Source organism: Mytilus californianus, unplaced genomic scaffold, assembly GCF_021869535.1.
Source record: "Mytilus californianus isolate M0D057914Y unplaced genomic scaffold, xbMytCali1.0.p SCAF_14, whole genome shotgun sequence".
NCBI lineage: Eukaryota > Metazoa > Mollusca > Bivalvia > Mytilida > Mytilidae > Mytilus > Mytilus californianus.
Genome location: NW_026262626.1, coordinates 22,639,532 through 22,660,556, shown reverse-complemented (window position 1 = coordinate 22,660,556; position 21,025 = coordinate 22,639,532). Strand labels below are relative to the sequence as shown.

The 21,025-nt window shown below is 31.8% G+C and overlaps 1 protein-coding gene across 1 annotated transcript; it reads left to right on the top strand.

Moving 5' to 3' along the window:
* The first annotated feature begins 5,216 nt into the window (after positions 1–5,216).
* LOC127724406 (uncharacterized) lies at positions 5,217–20,784 on the top strand. The gene is made up of 8 exons (XM_052231347.1): positions 5,217–6,657; positions 12,610–13,320; positions 14,026–14,064; positions 15,178–15,311; positions 17,735–17,780; positions 18,692–18,814; positions 19,522–19,752; positions 19,955–20,784. The coding sequence occupies exons 1-8, from the start codon at positions 5,298–5,300 to the stop codon at positions 20,155–20,157; spliced, it is 2,847 nt and encodes a 948-aa protein (XP_052087307.1). The 5' UTR covers positions 5,217–5,297; the 3' UTR covers positions 20,158–20,784.
* Positions 20,785–21,025: the final 241 nt, after the last annotated feature.

Below are 21,025 nucleotides of genomic sequence, written 5' to 3'. Positions count from 1 at the left end.
GTAAAGGATCCTACAAATCTGATCTGTAACAATTCCATCTTCATGCCTTATATATCATGTAGTGTATTACGACGCTAGATTAAAACTGACGAGGAAAGGTACTGTAACACCCGGCCACCGAAAGCTTTATTATAGTGAAGCCTAGTTGGTCGTGTGGTCTAGCGCGTCGGATACAGTGCAGGCGATTTGGTGTCACGATATCTCAGTAGCATGAGTTCGAATCCCGGCGAGGGAAGAACAAAAAATTTGCGAATGCAAATTTACAGATCTAACATTGTTGGGCGGTTGTATATATATATATATATATATAAGGCACTATCAAGGATAGAATTTGAAGTGAGTTGAACTGGAATGGACCCTAAGAGCTCTGACATAGAAATGAAACAAAATTTTCCTTATGCGCTTGTCAAATTGTTTTTAAATCTTACTTTTGTGATAAAGCAAAGCACCGAGACATGATAATCTGGTCGTATAGGTGGGGAAGGAAGGGTTCATACTTTGCCATCCTTTATAGAAAAATACATACTAGATTGGTTCATGTAAAGTCTTGTTTTTGTTAAAATTTGTTATTTCTGAGGCGTTCTTGCGTCCTAGCTCTCATTGTATTCCTATGTCAGTGTCAGAGACGTGTTTGTAAAGCTGAAAGAAAAGACAACCGATTTGTTTTAACAAGTAAAAAAAAAAAAAAAAAAAAAAAACGAATGGAAATAAAAATGTATAGAAAAAGAGTTCGTTGTTTTATGGCTTCATATATAGAACCAATTATCATTGATTGAACAATTTTACTTTCGATGTTTCTGAACCAAATTTTTTTTGTACTACCTACTTTTCGATTATATTATCAAATAACAACTCGGCAACTTTCAGTTTTGAAAGTTTTCGATCTATAAGTTCGTGTACAGTGTAGATGAACAGAAACCATCATCATGATCACGCTTGAAAACGATATTCCCTTCGCATGGTAAAATGATACTTTTTCGATAAAGACAATTTCCGAGACTAAAAAACGTGAACGACGAGAGACTGCTCTACTGATGACTTTTCTTAGCAATTTACTTTTAGGGGGTTGTTTTTCTCACAGTACACATCACATGTGTATTTGTTAACCAAAACTGGGTCGGTCTTTTCACTGCTGAACACCATCGCACACCACCGAAAACCGCAAAACACTGCAGAACAACCAAAAATGAAATTAAAACTATGCGGTGTTCGGTGGTGTGCGGTGGTGTTCGGCGGTTAAAAACCTAACGACTAAAACTTGCATGGTTCTCGATTGCTTTAAATGCAAACGGTCATGGCCTTTCGTAAATACCAGATGAGTGGAAATGTATAATCTGTTTCCGTTTATTTGACACACTTATAAGAAAGAGAGTAGTTCAAATACCACCCCAATAACGATTCTATAAACCACATTTCTATTACGGCGGTAATATACCTTCCTTTGTCGGACTGTAGGGGTGTCGGACTAATGGGGTGTCGGACCAATGGGGTTTCGGACTAGTGGGATGTCTGAATATCGGGGTGACCCCCATCTGGGGAATGAGGGTCTTAGGAAGCAACGATTTAACTTCAAGGAAAAAACCATCCCCCCTTTTTGAAGTCAAATGGTCGTTTCCTTATGTTGCGTTTTTGATAGATATTTTTTTCGGCAGCATATATTATCCTCTGAAATGTAAATATATGATTAAATTGAAGACATATATCCCCTTACCCTTAACCTGTGGATATTTTCCCGTTACTCTATGGAAAGAAATTATTTTAAAAACCTACTACATGTAATTATCACTCATCATATACGATCGTAAATAAAACAGATGTACACAAAGTCAAAATTAAATCTTTATTTAAAATAGTTACATAAATTCTTTGTTAATAATTATATTCAATAACTAAAGGTAAATCATTTTGACATGCACACCTATTTTGGTCTGAGCGTCACTGACGAGTCTTATGTAGACGAAACGCGCGTCTGGCGTATTAAATTATAAGCCTGGTACCTTTGATAACTTTTTGCATGTATACATGTTTTAGAAAACCTTTTGATAACCAACAAGGCCATAAACACCACCCTGTTAAGATGTTAACAGTCTACTTAAATTATGTCCTCTTGATGAATTAAAAAGTAGAACTAGACATTTTTAGATTTTGTAATCTATGAAACTTTCCAACTATATAATTCCGATATGTCATTGTAAATATTGGGAAAACCCAAAACTATTTAATTTGCTAGCTATTTATAGAAAGTAGTCACAAAAAGTTCTCTTTGCTGACTAAGTTTATTAACCGATAAGGGTACCAGCAACGTACGCAAATGGTACTATCATGTTTTACTTTGTCGGCGTCAATAATCGCAAAGAACGTCCGTTCCTTACAGGGGTGTAGGACGCTAAATAAAACAAAGATGGATACAGACGACCACAAACCCTATTAATGTGTAAATGTTATGTAAAAATCGTGACCCATATATTCATGATATATATTTCATACATTATAGACAGACTCAAGCTGGCAGCCACTTTTAGCAGCCAAGCAAGATAGAAGCCACTTTTTTCCAGCAGCCAATTTTCATGATATGTCTACAAACCAAAAAACTGTATAAGATTCAAATGTTCCAAAAATCTCAAAATCTTAGTTTAATATAATTTGACTGCGGAATTCGACATTTTCACGGATTGTTGTGATTCTCAAAATATGACAGTCAGTTTTAACTACCATGGATGAAAGCAGCCACTTTTTTTCGGAGGACACAATTTTTTATTAAACAAACAGTGTCCTCCGAAAAAAAGTGGCTGCTATCATTATTGGTATTTAATTCTGACTGAAATCCTTTGAGAATCACTACAAGCCGTGAAATTGTAGAATTCCGCTGTTAAATTATATTTAACTAAGATTTTAAGATTTTTGGAACGTTTAAGTCTTGTACAGTTTTTTGGTTTTTAGACATATCATTAAAATTGGCTGCTGGAAAAAAGTGGCTGCTATCTTGATTGGCTGCTAAAAGTGGCTGCCAGCAATCGTGTAATTAATTTTCTGTTATAACATTAAAATATTTGACATCTTAATAAAATTTCACAGATATAAGATATAAGATATATATGATATAAAATATATATTTAAGATATAAGCAGCTGCACAGGCATTTGTCTCTGAACAAAATTTTCCATAATATAAAATCCAAACAATCGGCGGTTTGCCACTAAATAACGCTTAAGAAAAATAAACAATACATATGCAAAATTTACAAAATTTTAGACAACATGTTTCTCCTCTAAATAAGCATAACAATTATTATATTTAAAAACAGTAAACAGAAAAAATGTTTTCACTGAACTAGTACACAATTTTATTTAGGGGCCAGCTGAGGCCCACCTCCGGGTGCGGGATTTTCTCGCTGAGTTGAAGACCCATTGATGGCCTTCGGCTGTTGTCTTTTCTTTGTTTGGGTTGTTGTCTCTTTGACATATTCCCATTTCCATTCTCAATTTTATTGCTAATTGCTCTCTATTCCATTATTTTCAAATGAATAATATCTTGTTTCTATAAAAGTGGCACCGTATAAAGATGTACATTACAATAAATCGATCATATCAATTATACAAAGAAGCGGTTCACCAATATGATCTGAATACCTCCACAAAGGTAGTCAAGAGCCTCCGTCGTGCTTTTCTATAACAATCATGACATTGTCCTTTTCGTACAACACTTCGTTGAACTTTCTCTTGAGTTCGTTTTTTCATACAAGTTTAAAAATTGCTCTTTAAATAGTATCACGATAGCACTTATCTCGTAACTTTGTTAAAGGCAAAGAGTACCTTACATTTGTAGCTGTTGTGCTATCGGGCCATTATGAGGGTATGTAGAGGAATCATAAAGCATTGTCAGTTAATGATGGTATTTCTTAAGGTCTTTATCTTATCTTTGAAAGCATCCTTGTAACTTTGGAAATATAGAACGTGCCGTTCCTTTATTTGGTACTTTAATGCACATTCGATCACTTCTATGAAAATGCGGAAATACCGTAAGCTACAACATCAACAAATTCTTTGATATTTTTTACTTTTCTGAAATGTCAAGCACAATTACAGCTGATAGTTTCAATTAACTGCCATATACTGAGACACACTATATATATAATAATACACCACTTAATCTAGCCGTGTTAAAAAGTTATTCAAAAAGTTCTAAGTAATCTGTATGCTTAAATGACTACGATTCGTATTATTAACAATGCATGATTAACAATTTTCATTTTTACTTTAATTTTTTGTTGCAATTGTTTAAATGTGAAAGCATTTTCTGAATAACTGCTCACTATTCCGAATCAATATACAATATAGAATGACACTAAACATGTTTTTAGAATTTGAATATTTTTTATAAAACGATATTTTGAAAGGACGGTAAAATTGAAGCTGCTGCTGTGTTGTACATGTTGTATCAATTCCAAAATATTTGAAAAATAAAAAAAATCGTTTAAAAAAATATAGATTGATTTCGATAGTTATATACATAATATGATGTAAATGATGTTTCATATGCAGATAAACTGTGAAGAATTGTGTGTGTATTGAAGTTTTGTTTTTAAACCTATAATGCCTTATAGGTTACAATCTACCATTAGCTCTTTTGGGACCAGTCGAAAATGAGCATAACATGGTATTCAGAAACAAAAACATGGCAGATTTTGATTGGGTGGAGTATGCCACAAATAATAATTTTTTTTCCTGAAACCTTATGGATTCTTGGTTGTAGCAATGACAAAATAAAATTTGATTCCTCCTTCAGAAGTAGTTGAGAATTTTTTTTCTTCCTGTTGTTGAATGCATAAATTTTACTGTTATTTTTGTGCGAGATTGACGGTCACCCTTGACAACTGTAAATTACACCTAGAAAAGCAACGCGACCATATCATTTTTTTTATAAAAAATGTTAACACAATAAATATTCTTTATTTTAAAAAAGGTTTTATAATAAAAATCAACTCAATAAAATCAGTACAGCAAGAAACATTACTATTGTCGGCAATGGAAAAATCAATTGTTTTTTACATTCTATAATTGCGTGTTAAGTAAACATATATTTAAGGTTTCAGGATTTTCCAACTTTTAAATATAGATTCGGTATAAAAATAGAACATGATTTAATTTAATCTCCAGTCGGTCATTGTATATTACTGGGACTTTTATATTACGTACCTTAGTTATGCTTATCATCATCAAGGTGACATATATTATATATTGACTAGCAGAGTATAATCTTCTGTCAGACATACCAACATAGCTGAGGAGTGTAATAGCATGATGAGTTTGGTTTATATTTGCAAATATCCGCATCTTCGTATTTACTGCGTGCAACTAAGAATTGTTAACCTAATATATTCTTTGGAAGGATGTAGATGCAGCAATCCAATTCTTCTGATATGTTTGGAAAAATGTGAAATTCAATTAACTTGCCGAGAGAAAGTAGGAAATCGTTATGCATTGCTAAATGGTAAAAGTGGAAGTCATATTTTGTTCAATGAATGGGTACCAAATTCGTCTATAAAGTCCGAACAAAATTGCAAGGATATATCAAGTCGTAGAAAACTCGTTGTTTTAAAAAGTTTTTGTTGTTCAAATTGGATGCATACTATTATTCCCTGTATCAAAGGAGTGCAAATAATTGGAGGTCACACGACTGATATTATTCTGAAAGCGAAAAGGAGCAGTGCAGTTCCGTTTTTAAGTGCTTTTTTGTTTGATTATATGCGGTGCAGTGACACAGCTTCAGTGAGTCTACTCTCGGTACTGCTATGCATTGTCAAAATATTTCATTTACATAGTTTCATATTCCACCTATCTCAATATTGTTGTAATCAGTTCTTTCGTGACATCGAAATGTATTGTAGCCATACGACAGATGTTTATTTTAAGATTGCAAAGCAATCTTTCGCTTTTGTATGTGTGTTTTTATTTTCGATTGTATCAATGGAAGTATTACAGATACTTAAACATATCGTATATAAATTATTTGCAGAATTATCAGGTAATCGTCTTTTAATTTTTCATTTTCCAAAAAAACAGTTCCAAACCATCAATACAGAAAAAGATATAATGAGTTTAAAGTCCTTTTTAAAGCAAAATATACAGCCTTTGAAGCCAAGACAAACCTTAACCGTATTTCCCATTTACGGAAAAACTTCAAACGCAGCGACAATGAGACAACAGCTAGATAGCTCTTTAATACCAGAAAGAAGTACGGACAATAAAGGATCAGTAAACGCAGCGACAATGAGACAACATCTTGATAGTTCTTTAATACCAGAAAGAAGTATGGACAATGGAGGCACAGTAAACGCAACGACAAGAGGACAACAAGAAGGTTATACTTTGATGCCAGAAAAAAAAATGGAAAGCGAGCTTTTGCGACTGTCGACTTTATGCAATTTCCCTGTGTTCGGAATAAGTCTTATACGCTTAGCGGAATATGGGTTTTATTCGGAAGGAAATAACGATGAACTGGTTTGTTATTCTTGTGGCAATCGGGTTAAAGGATGGACTCCTTACAGCGACCATTCGGACGTCAATAATCACTATTCGAACTGCCAACATGTCAGAAAAAAGAAATTTGCGGTACCACTTGAAGCTTCAGGTTGTTCACAAGATTTTACACAAATGGGTTAGTTTATACTTTGAGGTGCTATACATTACATATAAAGTCTTATAACCCCATTTAACTTAAAAGAAAACTTAATAATGTATACAGATTATATATCTATAATTTGTTATACATTTATTAGGTATGGAATGCACCAATTTTTGTTAAATATAGTTAAATTAGTATATTTATTAGAATCGTTAAATGAAATGCCACATAAACTCTATCCATCTTAATTATTTTGATTCAGATGAAATTAATATTGGTATGAAATAAGCTCTGAAAGGAATTTCTTGTTAACGTAATAAATGGCTTTTGAAAGCTACCCACGAGAAATACAAAACAGCTTATAACATACTGTACATACTTTCTCAAGCGATAAAGGTTAATTGCTTTATGTATTTTATACACTAAGAAATAAAGATAAAAATAAGGAAACATAAGATGCATTTATCATCGGGTTTGCTGCCAACAAAACACAGGTCATCTAAATAGACAGTCCAGTTTTTAAATTTAGACTGAACTGGATGGTCAAATGTGACAGAAAACAATAGAAAAAATCCCCAATATTCTACTTTTTTTTTACTTTGACGCATTGTTCGGACAGTTAAAAAAATTAAAATGTTATTTTACAGCAAACAAGTATTTGTCTTACTGTTTGAATCGTTACGGTTATTAGTCCCCTACCGACGAAGTCGAAGGGTTTTTAGGTTTGCACTCTGTTTGTCTGTCTGTCTGTCTGTCCGTCAGTCCGGCAAATCAGTTTTCCTACTTTTTTTCTTCATGCTTGAAGATATTGATTTGAAATTTGGTTTATAGTTTTATCATGACAAGTTACAGATCAAGTTCGAAATATGTTCCGATCTAATGATTTTGTGCAGAGTTATGGTCCTTGGACTTAGAAAATTCACTCAAATAATCAGTTTTCCGCACTTTTTTTGTCATGCTTGAAGATATTGATTTAATAATTGGTATATAGTTTTATCATGACACGTTACAGATCAAGTTCGAATTTTGTTTCGGTCTGATGATTTAGTGCAGAGTTTTGGTCCTTGGACTTAGAAAATTCACTCAAATAATCAGTTCTCCGCACTTTTTTGTTATGCTTAAAGATATTGATTTTATAATTAGTATATAGTTTTATCATGACAAGTTACAGATCAAGTACGAATTTTGTTCCGGTCTAATGGTTTTGTATAGAGTTATGGTTCTTGGACTAGAAAATTCATTCAAATAATCAGTTTTCCACACTTTTTTTCGTCATGCTTGAAGATATTGACTTGATATTTGTTATATAGTTTACACCATTAAAAGTTAGCATTTTGTTTCAGTACAATTAATTCTTAACCGGTAGGAGACTATGTATTGCCATGCAATACTCTCAGAATGCTTGTTAATAAATGTATTAATAGTTCGATTGACCTTTAATCTTTAATCTTGTATTTACGGTATTAGTTTAAACAAGTCTATTTGCATATTTTGTTTTCATAGCATCTGTATTGAAATATGCACAAATTAACCCGTGGGTTTACCTTCCTGCGTGTAGTAGTGTAAAATAGGGCTGTATAATTGCAACTAGCCAGTTCGACGACCGTAAGTACAGTTCGGGACAGCATGATTTCTATATCAGCCAGTCCTGGAATAATTAAAATAGATGCAAGGATTAAAATTTTATACAGCAGACGCGGGTTTAGTCTTTAAAAGACTCACCAGTGACGCTCGATGATAAAAAAAGGTTAAAAAAGCCAAATAAGTTCAAAGTTGAAGAGGATTGAGGACCCATAATTTTGAAAAATTTTGCCAAATACAGCAAAATTAATCCATTTCTAGTTTATAAATTTCTTACTGTTTCGAAAAATGCAATGTTTTTTAAACAGTTTATTTATGATTATGACCATACCAAAGATAATTCATGTCAATACAGATGTCTTTTTGAGTCTTGACACAATTACTTACATTGTACAATATGTTCTATGTTTATTTTGTTTTTTCTTGTTTATAATATAAGTGTTCTTTACAGATATATGATACTTTCAAGAAAGATCTGCTTTTTGTTCCGTCATTTTATATGTTCTACTTATTGTACCGTGTTTTAAAATGTTCCACTTTTTATTTCTATATCCAGATAAAATGAGAGCGTGTAAGGGCTTAAAAGTATTTTAGCTCAAGTAAATAATATTTAAATACTTAAAAGTTTCGATTATACGTCGGTGTCATTTTAGAGTGGATACTAAAACTTAAAATTTATTAATAATTCATTTTTATAATCCTTCCGTTAGAAATGATTCAATAACCTTATTTATCTTTTTAATTATTGTACATACCGAAATTCATAAGACAATTATAGAATTGTTCTTAATTGAAAAAAAAATATTTTGAAAGGGGAGATAAATTTGACACACATGAAATATGTGACTAATTCATGGCAGATAACCTAATAGAAAGTAAAATCACAAAAATACTGAACTCCGAGCAAAATTAAAATGGAAAGTCCCTTATCAAATGGCAAAATCAAAAGCTAAAACACATCAAACGAATGGATAACAACTGTCATATTCCTGACTTGGTACAGGCATTTTCTTATGTAGAAAATGGTCAATATTACTGGAAAGAAACTAAATTTATCCACTTCATTGTAAAATTTCCAGCACACTTATTCCTTTACAATGATTAATTCAAAAAACTTCATATAAAACAGCACAAGTCTTATTAGTTCATGTTTGATATAGACAATTAAAGATCTAACAGACATAAATAGAGATGAATAAAGAACAATTTGAATGAGATCTTGCATGCCAACAATTAAAAATATCTCTTGCAAAACATGCATCATCCGCCTCACGAATTCAAAATCCAACAAGGAAAAGTGGAAAGCGACAAAGAAAGAAATACTATATGTGATCGGCCGGTGGGCACCAGAGGTTTCGCAGCATGCTTAAAATGTCACTAGTGACATATCCAAGTATCTGTTGATTATCGCATACAATGTTATCATACCTAAACATATTTGTATTACATGAATAAACCTTGTAATGACTTCCCCGGTAAAATTATTAAACATTATTATACAAAGAACACTAAATTTCTCGAAAATGAGTATTGTACTGAGACCTTAAGTTTAAAAACCCCATTCTATTTATAAACATTAATTTCACGTTTTAAAAACTTTAAAAACATCGATTTATTGATATATATTGATTTTGTGTCGGTCTTGTGCATGCAACATAAATTGATATTAACACCCACTGAGCGTCTGATATGTTAGTCAATATCAATAAAAGTTCAATGTTAATTCATATTATATGTTTGTTAGTATGTTTGTTGCTGTTTTTTTTATGCATGTGTCATATAATATATCTTCGTTTTTCTTTAATATATGCCATTTTTCAAATGAATTCATTACCATTGTGATGAATATGTTTATTTGAAATCATCATAATGTTACTATGTTTTCTGATTATGTAAATATATGATTGATGCTTACAGTTTGCCGATTTTTTAAATTCAATCTGGAATTAATATTGCTTTAATGAAGTGATTCAGTGCATAAAGCATTCTTTAAGTGTGATGGCAGGAAAAATTATTAGTCAATGTCATACAATGTATGCCAATAAAACAAAAATGATAAATAAGGAATGTAATCGTTTTCCGGTCGCACAAAAATAATTTGCAGCTGGTACGCTTTGGAATAAAAAAAGGGAAAGCCAAAAACATCTGAAACCATACCCACCTGAGACCCTGAACAGTAAAGACAAATCCAAAATGTTACGCTTAACCAGAGGGAATTGCATCCCTTACTTTCGTACAATTACAGCATTTAAAAACTGGTGAAATTCACAACATCATTTACGATATATACTATTTTTGCATTGACGATTGCATGCGTTTTTTTTTATTACAAACAACTTTGGAACGCAAAAAAATAAATGCTTTCCCCTAAAAAAGACCAATACATCACAGACAGAGGCGTCCAAAGCCGACTTGCTTTAAATAGTAATTTTTAGTACAATAACGCAATCATGCCAGTATTGCGGATAATTGATGATCTTGAAAGGAGGAGGTAGTAAAAGGCAATTATTTGGCTTAATAAATTGTAAAAAATTCAAAATCATGTTTATTTTATCGATAATATAACAGGTTAATATAATCTTGATACTTTTGTGCGAAAGGTCACTGTGATGTCACACGTTGAAATTAACGTATCTGACATTAAAAAATGTAAACTGACCATTTTTCAAATAGTTTTGGGACAACATTGTTGGGAAAAAAAAATGAGCAACAGCCTTATCCAAAAAGGTATTTTACTTCAAATAACATCTGTGTTAAATACATTGTTTGAAGTTTGAAGCCAAAGTGCAGATATGCAAGACAAAATTTCAAAAATCAATATGCTGATATTTGATAGAAAAATGTCTTATAAACATCTGAAAGTTGTTCTTTTCTGTAGATTCATGATAGTTTTTGATTTTCTAATTGAAGATTACAAGTTCTTTATCCTTTACCATTTAAGGTGGTACCCAACACCTTGACTAATATTAATTTGGCTCGTTTAATTTTCATAAAATTTTTACAAAATGTTTACTTTGACCCTTTGACAAAAAATAAAAAAATTTCAAAAGTTTGAACCAACCACTTTATCAGAAAAATTTCATTGGTTATATAGCAGTTTGACAAACACTAATTTTGATCATTGAGAAGCTTAATATTTCCTTAACAATACAACGTGATTAAAACGTTTAGCTGATTTTTACAGAGTTATCTCCCTGTAGTGTTAGGTACCACCTTAAATGACTGTATCATTTACATTATCTCAGTGCAAAAGTGTCGATTTCTGTACATTTCTCTCATATACTATAGTCTACAAGAGACGATGTTACCTCTAAATGAAAACATCTCTTAACAGATTGGTACTTCCGAAGCGCTTTTTCTGGATGATTGTCATGAGGACCGCTCAAGCCTGAATATGTTAAAGCCAAGGGTGTATAAGTACTAAGAGACTTGAGGAGTTCATGACAAGGAAATGTAAAGAATAGATAATTCTCTATAAACTCAACATTGCCCGATGTGATGATTAAAGCACGTATTTAGTAAACATACATTTTGTATCTTCTACTTCAGAGACCAAAACTTTGTGATAAAAAGTATTTCAAATGTATGAATACATCTTAAACTAGACAAAAACACAAAATTTAAAATGGTCTATGATCAGGTTTGCTGGCATCATCCTTATTTACATGTAGTAAAATTACATAACTTATGATCTGCTGAAGTACCATTTATCATCACTCAAGTTTTGTTTTTGGAAGAAAAAAAGATTGTGAAGTTCAAACATTTTACATTAACGTTTTCTTGTAGAAAAGAAAATGATTCAATAATTTTAGCTTTGTGTATGAATGTGAGCAAAGTTGTCAAAATGGTATTGCTTACATATTTGTTGTGCTTTCACGTGTTTTAAAATTATTTAATTACCGGTATGTTGTTGAAGAGTTACGTGAATATTTAGTTGAGACAAATATTTTCTTTTTTTTTCTTTAGGTAAAGATAACAAAACCTTGTTTAACCCCATTACATGTTTATTCGCCATTCTTATTTCAGAATCCTAACAAGTGATTGTCTTTGTAGTATTGTAAGAAGCGTTTTTTTTAGTCAATGACTTGTTTTTCACTTCTTTGTTGAACTAAAATGTAGATTCTTGGATGTATATTGGCGTTTAAGTCGTTTCCTGGCTGTCTCATTGGCATGTATAAAGTTCCTTGTTTTTTTTGTTGTTTTATTTTGTATGTAATCGTTACCTTGAAGCACTATTGTTGATACACGTAACAGTCATATTATGTATTAACCACGCAGCTAACTTAGTAAAAAATATCTATTATAAGAATACGAAAGTAATGCACAAACGACGCATCAAATTCAACGAACAAAATTTCTTTTGTAAACATTTTTTTAAATGGCTTAGGTACAATTATTTTAAAGGGAAACCAGATGGGAATACAGAACAGCTCTGCGACGAGTATATCTCTTCAGATGTGTCGATCATGTGTACGGATGATGGAAATGACGCAATTCCTCCGAACTTGATTGTGTCTAGTAAAAACGAAGGACAACAAAATAATCAGTCAAGAACCATAGGACAAGCTATGTCAACAGAAACATCTTCGGAGGCGAATGGAAATGAAGTATATCCATACATTTCTGAAAAGTATGGTTTATCTCGAGGAATAGGTTATTCTGACAATGCTGTAAGAAGAGAATTTGGCGTATCAATCAATCAAAACAGTGAATCACAAGGTACGGGAACTCACGAGTCATCACTAATGAATGGAAGGCAAATGTTCCCACCAACTTATACGAGAGAAATATCAGTCGACGGTAATACAAACATTACTGATAGTTTAAACCTTCTCTCTCTAGAATCCGAAGAGCAAATGCCATATTTCTCTGGTATAACTCAAAATCCACGTAATCATCTACCTTCTTTAAGCCACCAACCGATGACAAAACAAAACGAATCACTAGGAAGTAACCCAGAACAATTAACTTTTAAATACGACGGAAGACTGATGAAAATGAAATATCCAAATTACGAGCTACTGCAAAAAAGGAGAGATTCTTTTTTTGACTGGCCAGCAAACAGGGATTTCCTTCATCCTTATGATCTCGCTGAATGCGGATTTTTCTTCACCCGTGAGTATTCCTATTTTACAACGTACAATGCTCCCATGAAAATAGTAATATCGATAGTCTTGATACTTGCAAAAACTCTATTCTTATATTAATTCTGAAAAATGAATGAACTTTTAATCTTGAATTAATTTAGTATACATAGTATTTCATCAAACACATTTGGAATACAACAGAAACAATATAAACTCTGCAGCTTTGCAGAAATATACATATATACAAATCTTTCTTATACATGTTATAATTATACAGTTGGAAACAAGCCGCTTTTTGCAGTTAAAATGCTTTTAAATTGCACAAAAATCATAAGTACATAAGAAGTACAAATATAATGCATTCAACACAAAGAAATCATATAATAAATGTATATAGAGGCTATATTGTTTATCTACTTTTAATATGATACATTATCTATATGATCTATATGACATTAGAAGAATAGCTGGTAACAGTTGTCTTGAAAAGCAACATTTTACACCGAGTATCGACTCGATTTGATTGATATACAGTGTACATGTATGCCTAACCAGTGACTATTATTTCAATAATTGTTGTCTCTGTAACTTTTAATTTCAGTTTCAAAACTTTATAGATTTTACGCTGTGTTTACATTGATAACCATATGTTTATATTTATATCGGTTGATCAATCGATCGATGGAATTTGTAAGGTTGCATATATTAGTTTCGTATTGTTCTTATTTTGAAGATTTTGAAGACTGTGTACGATGTTTTCAGTGTGGAATTGGTAAGTAATGAACGACCGGACACAACTGTTGTCTGAAACATGAACCATGCAATTGTAAAGAATACAAAAGTTTAAAGAAAATAAATTCAAGAAATATACTAAAATTTTAAACAACAATTTTCATATGTGGTTGACCGTGTAGTACTAGTTGTTATAAATACATGTTTAGCGTATTGGGTTTTGAAATGAGTAGAACAATGCTATCAGAAAAAAAAACAGACTAAGATATCCGTAAAAACTTCATTTGACGAACACTTTCATGTACGGTCTCATCTTAAATTTTTAACTACTGCTATTTGAATAAGAATGAATGGTCTTTAATACTCAAATTATCGACTATGCAAGAAATGCGATGGACAGTCCGAGTCTTTTGCAATATCATTTCATACCGCTGTGCTTTAGATATGAAAGGCAAAATTATGCTTCATCGGCTTTTGATATAGCTTTTTTGTTTTTGGTTTTGAAAGACAATCACATCTAAAATCTATTACACATATCCATGCATTTTAAGTTACCTAGCAAACAATCCTTCAAGTCCGGTCAGAACAAATTAAAAAGTCAAAACAATCATACCTTCCCCTTTCGATAAACCTGATTTCTTCCATTAGAAATCCCTAGTTAATGTTACAAGTACTTAACAAACCTTTAAAGTTTATAACATCAGTGTACCAAAAATGATGTTTGTGTAAGGATTTTGCATTTGTAAAAGAAACAAATACGCCTATGAAGTATAGTACACGTAGAATTAAAAAGAAATCGGATATGTTATTTTCCGTAAAATTATTTGTATTTAGACATTATTTAGATGGCAACCTATAGTCCTAATATTCAATTTCTGAACATATAACTGATAAAAGAAACGCGAAAAATACCAAAGGGACATTCAAAGTCTAAGTCAAAAATAAGAAAACAACGCCATGGCCCCCCAAAAAAAGGAAAAAAAGACCAAAAGACTAACAACAGTACACAAAACACAACATAGAAAACTATGAGACCGACCAACACTAAGTTGTTGAAACGTTGAAAATATGTTAGTATTACATTTCCTGATATCGATTAATCTGCATGACTTTTTGTGTATATTTAACAAAACTGATTTTTATTCTGTTAAAGGTTTAAGGAACTGGGAAGACAATGATAATGTGTGGGTCGAACATGCACGATGGTCACGAAAATGCCAGTACCTCACTATACGGAAAGGAAAAGAATTCATTGATACCGTTGTACAAATGTTAGGACTAAACACCGTAAGTTTCATTTTCTAATTTATATTAAAGGGGCACTAGCTGGCAAATTCATGTTCACCGATTTGACTCAAATTCTCATATTTGATTAACAACATACTAAAACGTGTATTCAAATTATAATAAGTCTGAAATAAACAGTTAACACTGCATGTACTTGATAATATATATCAGAATTTCGTGTGTATGTTAGTCTAGACGCCGTCTTATTAACTTTCGAGATGACCACCGGAGATTGCCGATTGTCATATAACCCGATATAAACATAAACAAAGATATAAATAAATAGCCACCTCGTGTAATTGGATTTGTCTATGTCTGTTTGATTTCATGTTATAGTTTAAATAAAAAGATAATTATCGTTTTTACCTGTATAGGAATGATTTTTTTTGTGGATCGAATTAGTCAACGAATTAGTCACTTTCAATGTTGACATTCTTTTCCTTTAAAAGGCTGACCACGATTTCTGCATGCGTAACAAATCTTTAGCTATTGGGTTAAATTTAAGGTCACATGAATACGGATTTAATGAGGTCGAATTATTCACCTGCAAGTGAATAATTCATCAGCAATATTTCTTTGCTTATTTTGACAAAATTGAACCAAATTGGTTGCTAAAAACGAATTATTATTTCATCATTTCACATATATTAATGATTGAACCAAACAAAATCATATATAATTTTTTTTTCATATCTCGTAGCTAGTGCCCCTTTAAGTACTATTCAATAGAATATATATGCGATTAAAAAGTTAAGTATACTAAAGATGAGTTTAAGATTGGAAGGCAAGTTTAGATTGACAATGTTCTGACAAAATGTTTACTGTGTTTGTCCAAAAAAGCCATGATTGCATGAGTGCTCACCACCAAACATAATTAATCTTGGATAAATTTTACAAGTACTTCCCAAAATTGCCCCAATGTAGCAAACGTATCATAGGTTCTGATAAACGGAATGTTTCACAAACGTTTTAAGAGAATCTGATCAGAAATGAATGTGCCATCCTAGCGAACATAATTATATTTTCCCAAGATTCCTTCTATAAAAAGGCTTCCCCTTTTCAGGTTTACTTGACAAATTTGAAAAAGTCCTGATGATTATTTTAGATTCCTGTTAAAACTTTTCCGAAACATATAACTCTGAACTTAGACAAAACCTCAAGTTATATTCGAAAGTCGAATTGCCGTGTTTCAAAAAGATCGATTTGATACAGTCTGTCTTTTGAATAAATCAGATATCGTCTCAAATTTGAACAAGCTCGTATGCCATCATGGCTATTGTAAAAATGTTAAGCTGCTATGAACCACAAATAAATATGTAACCAAAAAAGTTACACCATAACCTGAAATAGCCTAAAATTTAAGTAAGAAGCGATTATGATAAAAAAAAAGCATTCAACAAATATTAATAATGTGCGGAGAAACCACAGTTTTAACATGTCATGACTTACCATCTCAACCAACCACGCCGATATATATATATATATTCTATCTTCTCTTCAATGTTGATATAACATGGTTGAGCCCTGGCCAATGTTAAATACAAACAATATTGGTGGAAAGCTGCATGAAGTCGGCATTTTTCATCATTTTTGTGAAATAATCACAATTAAAGACGCAGTTATTACGTCATTAGGTGTTAAAATTTGTGAAACTCATTAAGATATCTTAACTTGATGTAACTGTGTAAAGCATAAATCTATAATCAATGATAACATAAACATATCTGAAGTCATGCTGACAATTTTATATTCTTATGCTAAAATTGGCCATAATGGAGCTTCCTCCTTTAAATTTCTTCTTTGTGGGAAGTACTGCTATTATAAATTGTGATGAATTCAATTGTGCTCGATCCATGTCGATGTTAGTTCCAAATAACCAATTATTTTGCCCTTATGACATCATATCGTTCTTAACAACCATGGTGGACACAATAAGATTCTCGTTTTGTCAGCATGAAGCTAAATGGCTCAGAAGTATATTTTAACAGAAAAAAATAAATGAAAAAGACGACACTAATACAGTAAACTAATATTGTTTTATTTCAGAGAATTTCAATGTAGTTCTTGAACTTCGTAGTCCCGAAAGAAAAATGTCAGTCTCATTCAAATTTGTCATGTGATACAAAGATTATAACATGTCCTTTTCAATATCGGTTCATGTTTACCTCTGGACCCACGGTACGAACGGTACACTGATAAAGGAGTCTATGAATGATAATGCTTGGGACGATGTGGAGAGGGACACGTTATAATCCATAATTACAAATGTTACAGTATTAAGCAAATAATGTCGATTTTCTATCCCAATAGCATTTGTGTGTTTATTTTAAAATGAACATTCAAAACTGGTAAAGACATCGGCAGTCCTTTGCAACAAAAAATCCATATGCTGTTTTCCAAATATTACTTTTATTCTTTTTCAGGACGGAGAAAACATGCAAAGTGAACCACTCCAACTAGAACCAACAGGTACTTATATGTTTTACATCAACAATGCACAATATATGTGGTACCCACTTTATGAATAGCTTCATTCACGAAAATGTATTGCGATGTTACTCCAATTCGCCCTTCAAAACCGAAATCTAATGCATTCTAATGTGTATTATTATTTTCATTTTTGTTTCTGAAGATTGTACTGCATTTCATTGGTTACTTGTTATTCTGAAGGTAATTGAATAAACAGTTCTATAAGTTCATAAGATAGATGGAATTTTCTTAGTGTTCCTTTTTGAACGGTTATCCGATGAAACATAAGCTTTTACATTCGTTGGATCATGACCTAAAATGTTTTTAAAGGGGACACAACTAAATTTATTCTAAATGAATATTGTGTACTGAACGTACAATCTGTGGTATACGGGAGGTAACTTTTGATACTAATTTCATATTCAAAGCATAGGTTTCATATAAGACAACTAATGCTAGCAAAGCACAAAAGGGAGATTATAAAAAAAATCTACGTTTTTGCAACATTTGTTAACCTATGTTTAACCAAAAAATAGTTTATTAAGAAAATTTGAGATTTTTCTCAATCTATTAGGCATGTAAATGCCTGTTAAATTAAAAGACGATTTGAACGGGAAAGCATAACTCGGCGATATCTAATTATACATTATGATTTGACTTTAAATATATGTTACCCTTTTCATTTCTATAAGTCATTATTGCCACAACTCTGTTTGTAGTCAAAGTCAGTTATTAACTTACTACTGATAAGAGAGCATGGCAATCCGGAACTGGCCGTCAACGGTAACAAACTAATCTAACAAAAGTATTCCCTCTTTGCAAATAAGTGATAATTTAAAATGCTAGACGATGATGCTGATTGCTGCTGGTGCTGACAATGATGATACAGTAGAATCATTTTATATTTGTAGACATAACACAATCTACTCGAAATCCACTTGAGCATGATGCTGCACAGTATGTTCTATCAGAAAAGATATTTGATGATGTGGAACTCGTTAGAGTATGCATAATATCGCTAATAGAAACAACAGGTATTTTAGTGCAAAGAAATACAAATAATGTAATCAATTTACATGTCGACATATTTACCTGCTCTTAATTCTTAGTGGATGTTGCATCATGTTCCTCTTCAGAAATTGATACATATTGACCAAATACATGACTCGAATTATTGTATATTATTATAAGTATAAGTGAGATTTTTTTCTAGACAGGAATGTTCCTTTCATGGCCTTGTTAGTGTGTAATTGCCTTGCACAATGCAAACATTGTTAAATTGGATAGTGTAAATCTTGGGTAGAAATGAATATCGCAGAAAAAAACTTAAACACTTTTCGAAATACGGTGCACTCCAAATTCAAAAAGCACAACCCCGTCAACGTATTTGAAGAACAGTACATCTGAATTTCAAAATATTTTTCGTCTTATAAAATTAACATAGTAAAAGACGCTATAGCTAACCAATAGCAGTAAACACACTGCAAAGGAGAATAGGCAATAAAGAATACGAAACAGTTAACAAACAAATTAAAAGTCATATTTTAAAGTTTTGAATATATATTTATTCATTTTAATTAATGATTATAAATTGTTACTATCCCAAAACGTAAATACTTCGATAGAGAAAATGTCAATGAAATGTATAGATTGAGAGGTTTTAGTAATACAATATAATATCCAATTAAGTAGGCGTGGGCATTCGAAAACGTACATGTAAAATAATAAAAAAATATTTTAGGTTGGGATTCAATTACGATTGAACTTCTTGTCACCTCCATGCTTGAGATGAGTGCAACTGAATTAGCTTCTCCGAACGACAATAAAGCGACCAATAGTCAATCTAATGGATCTAAACCTTGCATGGATTGTCCTGTTGAAACTGGAAATCCTACATCACGTGGAACGGAAATCAAATCATCAACTACAGAGTCAATAGCAACAGTTGTTGAAATTGACCAGTCAAAGAAAGGTATGAATCAACTATGTTAGCAAATATAAATATCATTATGATTAATTCATGATTTATGTGTGGTTTTTAATTTTCTATGCATGTTCTATTTTTTATTTTAATTGTGTTCTATCTTTATAAATAAAAACAAAATTATTCACTGACCCTTTCACCTAACCGGATATAACATCGTAATATAACATTTATAAATTTTCTGTTTAAGCTGAGGATGATCCCGAAGAACTACAAAAAGAGATAGAAAAAATGAAAGATCTTTATACCTGCAAAATATGTTTAGACGAAAAAGTAGGTGTAACATTCCTCCCGTGTGGTCATTTGGTGACATGCTCACAGTGCTCACCCAAATTAAGAAGGTGTCCTCTTTGTAGAACATTCATTCGAAGTACAATTCAAACGAAAATATAACATCTTTATGTTTGTGTTTAAACCCAATATCTCTATTACAATAAAAGCAATTACCACAAATGGAAGTTTCTTATGTGTATGATGATATGCACTGAAGTGTGCCAAGAATGTCTCCATGATGCACGTCAGGGAACAATTATCAACATGTGAATTGGACAATGATGATATTTTTTATCGCTCGCATTTCATTTTGCTACAGAAATGAACTCATCAAACAATAATTGAAATTTATTACGCTTTACATGACACTTTTTTGTTAACTTTACATTGCCGTCCGCTAAGAATGACGAAAATTAACGGTGCTTAACTTCTGTTTTAGAACGAGTCAAAAACATACCATTAACACAACGTTGTTATGTAACATTGATGTTTGCCAATCTAAAATAAATATGAAATTGAATGGAAGAGCTTACCACTTGAAATGAATACGTCAATAGCATGTCTTATGGCAGAACAAAGTTAAGATTTTCTTATTTCACTAATGACAGCTAGTAATTTTAACACAAGTAAGCTGTTAACCTATGTACATATTTATATGATTATGGAAATCAGGATATAACCAATGTTTGAAATTGTTTTCTGTCTCTAGCAATGATATATAAAAAGGTTTTTGAAATAAATAAAAACAAACTATATGGTCTTAGTTTATTTGCAATTAAATTGTAGCTTCAAACTGTGTACTTAAAGTAGAAAGAGCAATTTCCTTATTCTTGTGGAACATGGCTCAGTTAGATTTTTAAACAGCTTTGTTAAAAGCGAGCAAGTTTTCGTAAGTCTCGTACTGATTAAAAGACAAACAATACAAATGCAACAACTAAATATACGAAAGAAACAAATCCGCAAAACACCAGAAAGAATTTACCGATAT

What these genes read in the sequence shown, in the direction of transcription:
- LOC127724406 (XM_052231347.1), top strand. Translation starts at nt 5,298, where the DNA reads ATGATGAGTTTGGTTTATATTTGCAAATATCCGCATCTTCGTATTTAC. An exon ending in ACAAGATTTTACACAAATGG is followed by an intron (nt 6,658 to 12,609) that starts GTTAGTTTATAC and finishes ATTATTTTAAAG; the next exon opens with GGAAACCAGATGGGAATACA. An exon ending in ATGTTTTCAGTGTGGAATTG is followed by an intron (nt 14,065 to 15,177) that starts GTAAGTAATGAA and finishes ATTCTGTTAAAG; the next exon opens with GTTTAAGGAACTGGGAAGAC.